At 47.6% G+C, this 15,428-nt stretch overlaps 1 protein-coding gene across 1 annotated transcript in view; it reads right to left on the bottom strand.

Annotated features, from left to right (window-relative positions):
- The window catches only part of HVCN1 (hydrogen voltage gated channel 1), a 31,646-nt gene that overhangs the window by 5,292 nt on the left and 10,926 nt on the right, over positions 1–15,428 (bottom strand). The window contains exons 4-5 of the mRNA XM_068989669.1: positions 6,231–6,515; positions 1,817–1,921 (exon numbers count right to left, since the gene is read on the bottom strand). Coding sequence (XP_068845770.1) covers positions 1,817–1,921; positions 6,231–6,515 — 390 coding nt within the window. The remainder of the gene's footprint in view (positions 1–1,816; positions 1,922–6,230; positions 6,516–15,428) is intronic.

Below are 15,428 nucleotides of genomic sequence, written 5' to 3' on the forward strand. Positions count from 1 at the left end.
CTGATGCAAAAAGCTGACTTCATTTGAAAAGGCCCTGATGCTGGGAAAGGTTGAAGGCAGGAGGAGAAGGGGATGACAGAGGATGAGATGGTTGGATGGCATCACTGACTCAATGGACAGAGTTTGAGTAAACTCTGGGAGTTGGTGATGGATAGGGAAGCCTGGCATGCTGCAGTCCATGGGGTTGCAGAGTCAGACAACATTGAGCAACTGAACTGAACTGATAAAAGGATACTGATTAGTCAATGTAGAAGGAAAGGCATTATTAGAAATCACTGGTTTGCAAGCCAGTGTGTTCACAGACTCACACAATGATCATCAGTGGATGCCAACTGGGGAAGAAGTCTGTATGACATGAAAGTGTCACCATGCGGATTATTTACGACTGCAAAGGGAAAAGTGCCCCTGGACAGTGCAACAGCTCAGCGTTTACAACCTGAACCAAGTGAGCAGACTAGTAGTGGGTCCCGGGCCCAAGCGGCCATGAGATTTAAAAATAGAGAAAAAATAGCCCACCCTTGAAGAACTCTTGCTTTTTAAGCCTCTTGACCTAACCTGTGTTATACAGGAAACAGAATAAAGGAGTAGGGTGGTTCAGATGGTAAAGAATCCACCTGCAATGCGGGAGACCTGGGTTTGATCCCTGGGTTGGGAAGATCCCCTGGAGAAGGAAAAGGCTACCCACTCCAGTATTCTGGCCTGGAGAATTCCATGGACTGTATTGTCCTTGGGGCACAAAGAGCTGGATACAACTGAGTGAATTTAACTTTAAAAGAGCTCAAATATAATGTCAGAAATCGAGTTTGGAAAAAAAAGCACTATGAAAGAGGAAATTTCAATGAAAACTGGTTATTAGATATTATGGAATTATAACTTTTTTAGGTGTAATAATGCTATTATGGTTCCATAGGAGAAAAACCTCATTCTTAGGCATTGTTGAAGTACTCAGCGATGAAGTGTCATGATGTGTGACTTTCAAATGGTCAAAAATATATGGGCATGCTTGTGGGTATGTATATAAAGAAAGCAAATACAGAAAAATGTATGTTTGCCATTTTTCATAATAAAAAGTAAAGAAAAAAGGCACAAGACAGTGAGCATAGGTGGTAAGTTACTGATTCTATTAAATAGTAGAGGGAGAAAAGATTACCCATCTACAGGAGGACTCAAGTGTCACAGAAGAGAACGTTAATGACTGCCTTGGTCAAAGGGGCCACGAGTAGGAAGGAGGTTTAATGTTTTCTTCCTGCCCTTTTGCCAGTTGAAAAGACACTTATGCACAGTCCACTGAATTTTTTTTCAAAGGGTGTGGGGAGATGATTTTTAGCCCCTGGCCTCCTCCCAGTTACTGCTGATAGGGTCACAGAATGCACCCACTGCCCTCTGGATGACTGTCCGGGATGGGCCAGGCAGTAACTGTGAATCAGGGAATGAATGGTGGGCGTGTCCCCCCAGTGGCTCCAGCACAGGGACCACGTCAGCATGTTGATAGGAGGACAAACAGCCCGTCCTCCTCTGGGGAATGGGAAGGAATCATTCTCCTGGTTTGAGAACCAGTGACAGACTCCAGCTCAGTGTCTTGGACAGCTCAGGATGCAAGCCTGCAAGCCATCAAGTGACCTGAGGTCTCCTGCTTTAGGGAACTCATATCTACAACTGGGAAAGGAAGACATGTGCTCTGCTCTTTGACTGAAAGCACCCCATCAAACTACTCTCAGAGAAGCCCTGGTTGATTCTCTGTGGGTGCTGCCCCCTCCGCCCAGCCTCAGTGCAGGTAACAAGAGTGAACCATGTTAAAGGGCTGTGGACACACTACCCTGGGGGCATAGTTATTCTTGTCGGGCTGGATGATCCTCAGGTCCAGAACAAGCTCGGCAAGCACCAGGAGGGCGTCCAGGACGACCAGGCAGATGATGATAACCTGTGGGCCAATGGAAGAAGCAAGAAACCATGAGACCTAAACAGGGACCTTCCTTCCATCTCTAAGGGCTGTTAACACCTGGAGGTCAAGGATGGGAGGCCAGTTGCCCACAGCAGCTCCAGCACCTCACAGGAGGTCTGCTGGGGGCTGGCTCCTCTCACAGGAGCCCCTCCTTCCAGCCCGGGGCCGTGCCTGTCCTCCTAAAGCCTCCGTGCAGCTCACTGACTGACCCTCGGTCACCACTGGTCTTTCTCTTAACTTGGAAGTTCACTGCTTCTCAGTATCTCTTGAACCAAACTGCTAATGCCTAGATGGCAAAAAATGAGTAGTAATTTTTTTAAAAGCTTTTGTGTTTCTAGTTCTGGGAATTGCTCTTGACAGGGCTCAATAAATAAAACATCCAGCCTCAGAGACCCAAGCTGTGGGAGGATCCCTAGGGACGCCTCCTCCAGGCAGCTGGGTTAGGGTGACGTCCACTGTGCCCGTCAAACAGCTTCAGACTGGAGACCTGAGGTGCCCACCCCAACCCCATGTGCTCACTGTGGGGGAGGGCGCAAGGAGTTCTGGGTGTCCTGGGAAACAGAGGAGCTGCTGAGGGAAAGACAGTCTCGTGGGATTTGTGACCTGCTGGAGCGGGGAGCTGAGGGAGGGGGGACCAGGGTGAAGTGAGTGGGTGGTCTCACCGATGGCGGTGCGGGTGGTCATGGTGACGGAGGCAGTGATGACGGTGAATCGGATAGTGGAGGTGGAGGTGATGGCCTCTGGGAAGACCACAGGGATGAGGTGGGAGTGGTGGAAGTGGCAAACAGGAGGAACCCCAAGGTGGGGGGCTCCTCTTCTTTCCCTTGACACTTGTGTGACCTCTTTCTTCCCTTGAACATACTGGACTGTCACTTACTTCCCCGGGGGCCTTGCCTCTTACACTGTCAGGCAGATAGATCTTGACCTCTGAGAATTAGTCTGCCATTATCTTGGCAGTTTCTGCAGTTTCAGGTCGCAATTGAACCAGTTCAGGCCTATAAAGAATGGACTATTAAACTTTTTTTTTTTTTTTTTACCATTTCGACCTGTAACAATTATGTCACTAATTAAAGTATTTGATGACATGGTTTACTGCTGAAAATTGTATGGCAAAGTGCTCTGTAATGAGAGATTCACACAAATCCGAATTCAGTAGCTTAATGAAGACTCAAGCCTCAGACAGCATCTTTCCTTCTTTCCTCCCTCCCTCCCTTCCTCTTTGGTTTCATGTTGGAGGTAAAGGGATCTAAGAGCTTATCTAGTCTAGAAGCAAGGCACAGAGATATTAAAAACAGACTGGATACTCAGCCGTAAAAAGGAATGAAGCACTGACGGACGCTACAGTGTGGATGAACCTAGAAAGCATGATGCCAAGTGAGAGAAGCCAAACACAAAAGATCACATACATGGTAGGGTTCCATTTACATGAAATGCCCAGTATAGGCAAAAGGTAGATTAGGGTTTGTCGGGGACTGGGGGTTACTGGGTACTGGGTCTCTTTGGGGGTGATGGAAGTGTTCTGGAACTAGATAGTGGTGATGGCTGCACAACATCGTGAATGTACTAAATAAATGCTACTGAATTATCCACTTTACAATGATTAATTTGATCATAAAATTATTTAATTAATTTTAATTTCACCTCAGTTTTAAAAAGTGTTCGAGAGACAGACCCAAGGTCACAAAACTACAGTGCCTGGGTCCCAACCCCGGCCTCTATGAACTGACCCCTAAGGCTCTGAATCCACCAGTTCACAAGGCAGGACAAGTTCTGAGGGGACCCACATCGCAAGTGAAAAGGCTGAGAATTCAGGGAAGTGAGTTAATTCCAAATCCTCACTGGAAGACAGCCATCCCTAGCAGCAGCACCCAGAGGTGCAGGGTGTAGCGGGCTGTGGGGCAGCCAGTCCTGAGCCGGCTCCCCTGTTAGCCTGGACCTTGGGTACAGCTCTCAGCTCTGCTGTGCCTTGGCGTTAACTCTAACAAGCTTCAGTGTCCTGCCGGGGGAGATGGGACTTTGCTGCGTTTTCCACCCCGACTGACAATGGCAGCATCGAGTGAGATAAAGTGTGAGGTGCGCTCAGCAGACGGCCTGGCCACGGTCAGCAGGTGATAAAAGTGAGGCTCCTCCCGGCCTTCCTGGCCATGCTCCCCTGCCTGTCTGTGCCTACCACAGAGGGCTGACTCACCCCAAGTTCTCTCCTTTGGTTGGTTGTACCATCCTGTGAGAAGTGACAACAGTCAACTATATATCATGTCACCTTGGTCACCTCAAACCACGGGAACAGGTGGAAACTGCACCCAAGAGAGGGGATTCCAGAATCTTCTTGCATGCGGATTCTATGTGCAGAGATCAAACCCTTGAATCCTTACTCCCTATCCCGAGGTAGCCTCCCTGCTTCCACTCTGGGCTCCTCTCCAAACTGCTCATGTCGCTGCCTCCCCACCGCACACTCGGACTCTGATGGCTGCCCACTGCCGGTGGGTGGACTTCCAGAGCCTCCGTTCCCACTACTGGATACGCACAAGCCTCATGGACCCTTCTCAATTCCTGCAATGCTGAAGACTCTTTCCTCCCTCAGGCCCTTTGCAAACACGGCCCCCTGCCTGGGAAGCACCTCCCTTCCCATCCACAGACCTCACTCCTGCCCAGCCTCGTGGTGTCAGGTGAAGTATCACCTGCTCTGCCTCACGTCCTCGATCGGGTCTCCCCGACCCCGAGGATCTCTCAGAGCCACCCCCCTCTGTTTCCCTGACGAGGGCTTCCCTCCATTTGTATCCAGCATCTGTCTGATTTCTGGAATGCCCATTTCTCCATGAAGCATCCATCCTCTGCAAGTGAGGGCAGGGATGTGTCCACCACGCTCACTGCCGTGACCCTGGTGCATAGCAGAAGCTAAAAAGTGACTGTAGAGTGAATGAATAAACACCTCTCCTATGCTTTTCCCCAGAGCCACGTGGCCTGGGGGCCCCAGTCAGGAGAGGGGGGACCTCCCCAGGGCTCCTCTTGCAGCTGGGAGGAAGCTGGCTCCTTCCTTCTGCTCCTGAAATTGAGGGTTTGGGATTTCAACCCCAACAACATAATACCACGTTTCCTCTTCTGTCAGAGCTACAGAGGAAAGTGCTGAGCTGCCAGGAATGCTTGGTTGCCTGCTTTGTAAGTCACACAAGAGTGGAAAAAAAAAAAAGACCAAAATAATTCCTTCTCTTTTACTCTGGAACAAAGTCAGTGATGGGAGAGGCAAGGGCTGCTGTTCTCTACTTTCAGAAGGGACACCAGCTCCAGGGAGGAGCTGGGTTATCATGGCTGAAGGGGGGTAACCTGCAGCAGGGGCCCTCAAAGAGTTCCATTCTGGGACCTGACAGACTGGGCTGACAAGGAGCCTCCCGCTTTCTACTGGGTCTCAGAACATGCTTCCAGACACCTGCTCACCCACGCTGGAGTGGCGGGATGGGGTTCAGACAGGGCTGGCCAGACTCCACTCACGTTGGGACTGACCCTGAACCCTGTAGGAAGTCCTATTCCTTCTGCTACTCTTTGAAGCCTGTGTCTCCCTCTCAGGGTCTCCCCATAACCACACCTAGAGATTGGTGGCGGGTTGGTTACGCCAGGCAGATATTTTCAGCATCACTTCAGAAAAGTAGAGACTGCGCCCACCCCCCAATTTATCCTTTCCTTTGTGTGTGTAGGGGGTAAATTTTGCATAACTTAACATTTAACATTGCAAAGCTTAACATTTTTCACTCCTTTACGGCTGGCATAAAGTTCACAGGCCTTAAGTACATTCACAAGGTTGTTCAACCATCACTGTATCTAGTTCTAGAACATTTTCGTTACCTCAACCGGAAACTACATCCATTGAGCGGTCACTCCCCCCTCCATTCCCTCTACTCTGCTGTCTCTGCGGATGTATGCATTCCAGACATTGCACATGAATGGAATTGCGAGACACGTGGCCTTCTGTGTCCGGCTTCTTCCACTTAGGATCGTGTTGTCAAGGGGCATCCACACTACAGCATGCGTCAATGCTCCATTCCTCTCTGCAGCTGAGTAGGGATGGAGCACATTTTGCTTAACGGATTCATCAGGTGATGAATTTTTAATTGACTTTTGGATTAGGACTTACTCTGCCCCTGACAACAGGGGACCTGCCCTGCACAGGATCCGTGCTGGGTAGGCATCTGCAGAGTGAAGGAACTGGGGACAGAGATGGGCCCCTACCTGACCTCGTGACTTGGGGCTGATGGCTCTGCCCCACCCAAGGCATTTTGGGCCTCTGCCCACCTACCTGAAACCTGTGGGCGCTGAAGAGCTTCCTCAAAGTGGTCCTGAAGTCTAGGCGGGGCCTGGGCACAGGGGCCGGGGCCGGGGTGGGGTCAGTGGCTCTGCCCTCCTCGGCCGAGGCCGAGGCGGCAGTGGGCGGCGGCTGCTCTTCTTCCTCCTCCTCCTCCTCATTCTCCCACTTCTTGTAGTTGATGTTCCAGGCGTGGTAGTCGTCCCCGACGACGGTGAAGTGTTTCAAGAATTTGCTCATCCTCTCGGCGGGAGCCACCCTGGCCCTGCGGGTGACTGCCTGAAGAAAGGGGGACAGACAGCGAGCGCTCAGGCAGCCTGTCCGTCAGTCTCCGGGGGAGCAGAGCCCCCGCTAGGCCGGGCCCCGGGGTGAAGACGGTCCGGCGCTCAGAGCACCCTGCGAGCGCAGACCGTGAGGTCACAGTGGTTTTTCGTGCATTTATTTTTGGAATCCAGGGTCTCAGCACCGGTGAGGCAACAGGAAACCCCAGACTCCGTCAGGCCTGCCACTGTGGTCTGGTTGGCAGTAACCAACAGGAGAGGTACTGCCGCCCAGTCGCAAAACACCCACCGCAGGCCCGCATGTAAATACCGGAAGACCCAATAGCAGCCCCTGGCGCAGAGACATCACAACCTAAAAACCCAGAGGTGAGAGTTGGCAGGACAGGGGGAGGGCAAAGGCAGAAGTAAAAGTGCCCAGAGTTTCATACAAAAGCAAAGCCACCCTCGCCACTGATCGGTCCTAGAAAGGTCTGGGCAGCAAGTAGATTTTTCCTAAGTTCAGCCAGGGCTGTTTTGAATAATTATAGACAGTTGTTTAAAAGACCGATGACTTCAAAGTGAAAAAGCAAATAAGATTCCCACTCCTTTACCCAACTTACCCTCCCAGACATTAAACTTTTTCTAAAGTTCAATAATGAAAACTTTCAGGTCTGGCTAAGAGAAGAGGCAATATGATCAGAATAACAGGAAAAGAGAGCCCCAAACAGACCCAGCTCACTGTGAGAACCCACTGGCAAGGTTAGGACATTTGTCTTTTCCAACAAGGGGGAAAAAAATCCAACCTCATGCCACACAGAGAATAAATTTCATTTGTATTAATCTATATAAATGCATTTAAAAGTCTAAAAACAAAATACAGACAAGTATCTTTATGACCTCAGTACTGTGAAGGATTGGTTAAATAAGACAAAAAACACAAAATAAATCAACAGACCTGACTCAGGAAAGCTAAAAATGTTTGTTTCTCACCTATACAAAGTAAGACACATCACAGACTGGGAGTAAGTATTTGCAATGCATTTAATAGACAAAGATTTCAGTATCCAGAATATAGAAAGAAATCTTACCCAAAAAAGACAACTCCATGGAAAACTAGTTAATGGATATTACCAGTCAGGTCACATGAGAGGAAACCCAGATACCCAAGACACTCAATCAACTTTACTGATATTTAGGAAAAGGTGAATTGAAGTAACAATCACACACCTTTTCATTCCTTAGATTGGCAAGAATTTTAAAATCTACAATAGCAAACAGTGAATATGTGAAGCAATGGGGGTCTCTTGAACCCTGAAGGTAGGAACAGACACTGGCACCACTATTTTTCCAAGCAATCCAGTACTGTTTTGTCAAGTTGAAATTATACTAGTTAATGATCTAGTAATCCCACCCCTAGATAGGTTTCAAAGAGAAACTCGCCCACATGTACTCAAATCAGTGACATGTTCAAGAACGTTCACTGCAAATGTTCACTTAAGTGGTAGGAGATAGAGAAGTGAGTTTTCTCTATTCACGTGATGGAATTTTATACAGCAGTTAAAATGAATGAACCATGTCTCTGTGTATCACTGATGACATCCATGTGTACCCCCTCAGCAGTACTGAACACAGAAAGATCACTCCCTTTCTTCAAAAACATTCTTCACTGGCTTCTCAAATCCCACTTTCTGAGTTTCCTGCTACCTCAATGGCTACCAATTACTACCATCTATTGTTTTTGGAATGTGTGAAAATGTGAGCATAAATATACAAAAGAATGAGATTTCTGCTTCTGACCAATGACACAGTAACTGGTATAAACAACTATACCAGTTAGAGCAACTGCCATAAAAGTAACTATACCAGTTAGAGCACCTGCCATAAGACTAGATAAAATATAACTCTAAAACTGGGTAAAATGTATGAAATTTACTGTGATCCTTGAAAGAAGAGAAACAAATAAGATGAGCCCCACAGTCACTCTAGCCTTCTGCCTGGAGGTACTTTTTGGACTGTGGAGACAAAGATTATAGTTTAGGGTTATTGAACTTTACTTCCTCAGGAATTTGCATGACAAGGTACCAGAGAAAAGGAAGCAGTGCAGAGAGAAAACACTCTAAATATTGGACTTGGGCTGAGTCCTAAACGTCACATGTGCAGAGCAAGACTCCATGAAACAGGGCAAAATATAACTTTCAGGAAAAAACAAAACATAAAAAAACTCATGGAACTGTGACCTGAATAACTACCAGAGAGTTACATAGGTCTGGGTTGGGAGATCTGTGAGTTCCAAACAGCAAGAGTAGAGAGATCTTCTTGAATACTCTTGAGTATTCAGTAGAAATTCCAGAAAAGCCATGCCTTATATATAGACCTAATCTAGCCCTCCAGTCAGGGCTACCTTAGACCTGTCCCAACTAAGCTTAAAAATAAGGCTTTTTAAAAGACCATGCTTATCTCTAAGTAAATTAACTGCCTCTTGAAACAAAACTCAGTACTCTATTGAAGAAGACAGCAAAATACTCTCAACAACATTCATAATGTCCAACATATAATAAAAAATTACCAGACAGATAAATAAGCAGGAAAACGTGGTCATAAACCAATAAAACATCAGCTTATCAGCTCAAAAGGGATGGAGATAATGAAACTGGCCAACAAAGATGTGAAAATAGTTAATTATAAATATGTTCAAGGATTTCAAGAAAAACATGAACTTAATGAGGGAACAAATGGAGAATCTCAAAAGAAAAAAGGAAGCTATAAAAAATCCAAATGGATACTCTAGAATTGAAAAACACATATATGAAATGAAAAATCACTGGATGGGCTTAATAGCCGATTAGATGCTGCAGAAGAAAAGATCAGGGAACTTAAAGATAAAAAACTGAAACTATCCAGTGGAAGCAAGAAGAGAAAAGAGGCTAGGGCTAAAAAAAAAAAAAGAACAGAGCTTCAGGGACATTAAGTTCCTGATATATATGTCCCTGGAGTACCAAAAGGAGAAGAGAGGGAAAATATTTGGAGAAATAACACCTGGAAAAAATCTCCAGACTTAATGGAAAAATACAAACATACAGGTCCAAGATTCTGAGTTCCCAGAGTACCACGTGACACCTGACCTAGAGCAGAAGCTCATCAAGTGCCTGTTGGTGGAGGGCCCTGGTGCCTCTAATTGCTGGGCTCTCAAGGTTGGCCAAGGACCAGGCCCACAGCCAACCTGAATCTTTCTGGGTGGTGACTGGCCATGATCCCCTCCACCAAAACACTTCATCTGGCAGATAGAAACCTCTTGCACTAATTCTCAGCATGGCGGGACCCTCAGGGTGTGCTACAAAAACCATATTCATATTTTATACAGAAGACTTTTTTTGAAACTTTGCATCTAATAACGAAGCAACTTTCAGTAATTTGGAATGAAAATATGGCACCCAGCAGAGCAGAAAACAACTCTAGTTTTCAGTCAAAAATCCGTCATGCCAGAAGCAGCAAAGTTCCAGAAAAGACAAAGATCATGAAAACATTGTGAGCCTCGGCAACTTCACCACCCACCCTGGACTCTCAGCTCTCGGCACCCGCCCACCCCCCACCTTGCCCAGGCAGATGGAAGGACTGACTCAGCGAGTTGTGGGGACCACCAGCCTTAGTGCCTGGCCAGGAGCAGACCCTCTGTAAGCACCCGCTGATATTATTATTCCTCAATAACAGACACTCTCACCTCCACTCCCCAGACTTCTTCATCACCTGTGGATATCTCGGTTCACTGGTTACTGGGCCCAAACGGTCTGCCTCTGCAGCCCCATGTGTTCAGTCACATGGACTGAGATTCCTTTTCTGGCTGAAGCTAGATTTAGTTGCTTCTATCATGTGCAATCCGGAGAATCTAGACCAGTGGAGTCCCTGGCCCTGAACTGTCCCCACTGCTCCTGCATTACCCCTTGCCGTCCCAGTATATTCTGGCCCTGCTCTCTCTGGGGTCACTTTTCAGTATCAAAGCCCACAACTGTGGTTCCCACCTGGAGTGGGCTGTATCCTCTCACAGCGTGGACTTTCTGTTTGACAATCTTGCCTCCTCTTGATTTTTCTCCCATCTCTGGCTGCTCTTCCTGTACCGTGTCCCTGCCCCCACGCCACCGCAAGTCCTCGAGTCCCCGACCCTGAGCTCGCCCTGGCACAGGGCGATTCCCCTCTTTGGTGGTCTCTGCACATCTGTGTTCTCAAGGCTGCTCAGGTGCCAATCAGTCTCCAGTCTGCCGTCTGATATCCTGCCAAGTCGTTAGTCTGCTGTGATCCAAACTGAACTAATTTTTTTTCTTTCCCCCCAAATCCACTTCTCCTTCCACACTGGCCTAGGTCATGGAGTCACATCCGCCCCGCTGCTCAAGTCCACAGCTAAAGATCACTCTCTCCATCAGGCCTGTCAATCTAATCTCCTGAACACCATTTCTGCTGCACCTTGTCTTCTTCTCTCTCTTACCCCCTCACCTCTTTTTGGGACACTTGCACCAACATCCTGATTTGGCCTCTCACCTCTGACCCTTTCTCCACCCAGTGGTGGCCAGGTCACCTTTCTCCAATGCTGGGCTGGCTGCGTCCCTGCCCTTGCCTATCTCCCTCCCCTGCTTCCCATTACTTTCAGTCCCTTCATCCTCACCCCCGGCCAGCTGCTGCCTTCAGGACCAGGTCAAAGCTCTCTTGGTCCCTTCCCCAGCCTCCACCACACTCCAGTTACACTAAACGCACTGTGGTTCTGGAATAAACCACTCTCTCTTGCTTCCAGAACTTCACACGACCTGCAGGCCCCCCCACCCCCACCCTGCCTGGAATACCCACCCTCTGCCTCACCCTAGTTCTTTTTCACATTTTATAGAATACATTTTACCTCCCTTGGGAGGACTTCCTTAACTGCCACATGTTGGGTGAGGGTCCTTCCTCTACTTCCCCATCAAGCCACTAACGAACACTGTGACATCTCAAGGTTGTCTCCGGCACTAGTCTGTGAACCCCGGGAGGGCAGATTTTGTTTCTCCCTCAGTCACAGGGAGGGGCTCAATATTTAATAAACGATTTAACAACAAAACCACAGGAGCTACCCATCAAAGGTAATTGCTTACTTCTCGTTTAGACATGACAGGTATTATACCAGAAAAATTACTACCTGGGAGAGAGGGGGAAAAACAAACAAACAAAAAAACAGATCTACAATTGATGTGGAAGAAATTGTTCTTGTGAATGTCTATTTTTCAGACTCTGAAGCTGTCATCTGTAGGAGGGGGAAAGTCCCTATTTCATGGTCATCCAGCAATCACTGAAATAGGTACTTTTTAAGAAACTCATCTGACTGCTGATTCCCAGGGCCAAATGTCTGCTAAGTCCCCATTTCCCCATTCCCTCTCAGAGCCTACTTTTGGGGACTTCATTTGCTTATTAATAAACACGTGTGTGCATGCATGCTAAGTCACTTCAGCTCTGGTCTGACTCTTTGTGACCCTATGGACTGTAGTCTGCCAGGTTCCTCTGTCCATGGGATTCTCCAGGCAAGAATACTGGAGTGGGTTGCCATGCCCACCTCCAGGGGATGCTTCTGATCCAGGAATCCAACCCATGTCTCTTATGTCTCCTACACTGGCAAATGAGTTTTTTTTTTTACCAATAATGTCACCTGGGAAGCCCCATTAATCAACACTCCCACCCCCAAACAAGACACAATTGCAGCAACATATATTATTGCTGATTGTTTATAATTTGTTATAACAGCACACTGGTAAGTTCCTTAAATGCACTATTTCATTTTAATTCCTAACAACTCTCTGAGGTTAAAGTCATCATTTTGGGTCTGGGTAAAAAAAGTGATATGTCCAAAGTCACACACTCAGAAAATGGCAGAACCAGGACTTGCCCTTGGGCTGGGCTGTATCACCTGGAGGCCCTCATGTTACAAGACACGGCTGAGAAAAGTCCAGGCAGGCTGTGACCAGACATCTGCTGGCTAGGAGGGTGCAGTGGGTTGAAACGCAGCTGTCCCAGATCCATGTCTACCTGAAACCTCAGAATGTCACCTTGCTTGGAATACAAGCCTTTGCAGATGTCAAGATCTTGCTGGGAATTCCCTGGAGGTCCCAGTGGTTAGGACCCCCGGCTCTTATGGCCAAGTGCCTGGGCTTCAATTGTTGGTCAGGGAACTAAGATCCCACAAAGTGCACGGTGCAGTCAAAAAAAAAAAAAATCTTGACATAAAACCATGCTGGATTTAGGATGGACCTTAATCCAGTGACTGGTGTCCTTATAAGAAAAAGAGGGGGGACTTCCCTGGTGGTCCAGTGGCTAAGACTCTGCACTCCCAATGTAGCGGGCCCACGTCTGATCCCTGGTTGGGGAACTGGGACTAGAGAGTTACTGCTGCAACTAGCGAGTGACATGCTGCAACTAAGACTCGGCACAGCCAAATAAATAAATAAATATTTAAAAGAAAAGAAAAGGAGGGAACACTCGGAGGAGAAGGCCATGGGAGGATGGAGGCAGAGACTGGAGTGATGCATCTGGAGACCAAGGAGTGCCAGAAACCACCAGAAGCTACACTTCCCGGGTGGCGCTAGTGGTAAAGAGCCCGCCTGCCGATGCAGGAGACTAGGAGACTCGGGTTCAATCCCTGGGTCAGGAAGACCCCTGGAGGAGGGCATGGCAACCCACTCCAGTACTCTTGCCTGGAGAATCCCATGGACAGAGGAGCCTGGTGGGCTACAGTCCATAGGGTTGCAGAGTTGGACACGACTGAAGCAACTTAGCACGCTCGCACCAGAAGCTAGGAGAAGCTAGGAGAAATGGAGCCGACCCTCCCTCTGAGCCTCCAGAGGAACTGAGCTGGCCAAGCCCCTGATTTTAGAACTCTGACCTTGAGGACTGAGAGAATAAATTTGTTTTTTTAAGCCATCTGGTTTGTGGTCATTTGTTATGGCAACCCCAGGAAGCTAAGACAGAGCGGGTGTACTTGAGTCAGCTCAAGGGTGCCACAGATCAAGAGCTCTCTCTCCCCCTTTATATTCATGGGCCGCACACCGGTCCCACACTCCTGGGATGAAGCAGGCTCCTTTGGAGGTCAACAAAACCACTTGGAAGAAGCTTATTTCTCTTTGCTTGCAGCGTATCGGCCACCTCCATCTCCTCTTGCTCTCACTGGATGCTGACAGTCATGAGAAATTGGCTGGGCAGGGAGAGGCAGCCTCTCCATTCTACAGAAGGGGAAACTGAGGCTCAGGGAGGAGAGATCTACTGCCCAGAGTCGCCTGCTGTAGCAGGGTGACAGGGGTGGAGGAAGGAAGGCATGTCTCTGCACCACCTGGTGGGCATGGAAATGGGTACGTCCTTCTTAGGAGGGCGATGAGGCAGTTTCTTTCATCTTTTCAAAGGATATTTGAGTCTGCCCAATGTGCCAAGTGTGGGAGCAAAGGAAGGATCAGCATTAAACTAGTTTCTACAAAACTTTAAATGTCCATATTGTTTGACCTGACACAAGGGACTCACGCACAAGCACAAAGACAGTCACACATGTACTCACTGCAGTCCTGTTACAACCTTAAGGTCCATGGTTAAATATGCTGTGACAGACCCACACTATGGAATACAACACAGCTGTTAAGAATGCCCTACGTCAGTGTGGCTGCAGGGACTGACACAGAAATGTCTCTCTCAACTACGGTCAAGTGAAAATCGGCATAGTACTAACTCTAACCAGACCACAATGTATAATTCCATGTTTGTTAAAAACAAAATCAACAACCCAAACCAAATCGTTACTTCTGTGAAGCAAAAGGGATTAGGACTGGGTTGGAAGGTGAAGAGAAACTTTTTTTTTTCCCTGTTAGACTTAACAATGAGAAATAGCCATTTTTGGAGTCAGATCTAACCTGCAGAGAATGAAGTATTTGGGTGAGGGGAAAAGGGAGGAAGAATTTTTAAAAAATACACACACACACACACACACACACACACACACACACACACAAATCCAATATATACCTAACTGGAATCCCTAAATAAGAGAACCAAAACGATGGAACAGAATGGTTCAAGATATAATTCAAGAAAACTACTGAAACAAGACTTCTTTAAAAATTACCATTTTTGCAGATCAAAACTCGTAGAAACAGACAGTTATGTGGTTCAACCTAATATCTAACTGTTGTTTTAATTTCTTATACTGAGAACTTGTTTGTGTACAGTTTTTGAAAACAAACATAAGTAGTAAAGCTGACACATGAACTCAATTCTACTAGCTTTGTTCTTTCTGAGACACTCTGTCAATGAGAGGAAAACATGCCAGAAGGGCTGATTTTTAAAGCAACAAGAACGATGATATCGAAAGAAGTGGAATCAAGGTTCTGAGATGCAAGCGTTCCTCCCTCAGTAGGGGAAAATAAGGACTTGCCGCATGGCAATCACCGCCACCCAGTGGACAGCCAATGGCCTTGCATCTCTTACCTTCTGGGTCCAAGGGTCTTAACACCCACCCAGGCAGGGTCAGAGACGCTGTCCCGATCCCTGCCTTCCCTCCCTCTCCCACAAAGCTCACCTAATCACAAAGCCCTGTGCATTTTAGTATCTAAATAATCCTTGAATCCATCACCTACTTCTCTCATCTTCTGCCTCAGCCTCGCTGCTGGGGCACCTCCCTGCCTCAGCCTGCACATTATACTTGGAAGATGTATCAGCCCCTCACTGTTCTCCCTGTTGCTTTCACACTCTTGTCAACAGCCTGAGAGCACTCCTTGAAACAATCCTGTCTCCCTGTGCAGAAAAGGCCTGGGGCTGTGGCCTTAGGAAAGTCTGCCTGGCCCCTGGCTGGAATCTGGGAACTTGTATCTCGGGAGGGTTCTCATCTGGTGAGAACAGCTCACTGTGCCTGGACTGTTTTTGTAAACGACATTGCGGTTTA

This window comes from Capricornis sumatraensis, chromosome 17 (genome assembly GCF_032405125.1).
Source record: "Capricornis sumatraensis isolate serow.1 chromosome 17, serow.2, whole genome shotgun sequence".
Classification (NCBI taxonomy): domain Eukaryota; kingdom Metazoa; phylum Chordata; class Mammalia; order Artiodactyla; family Bovidae; genus Capricornis; species Capricornis sumatraensis.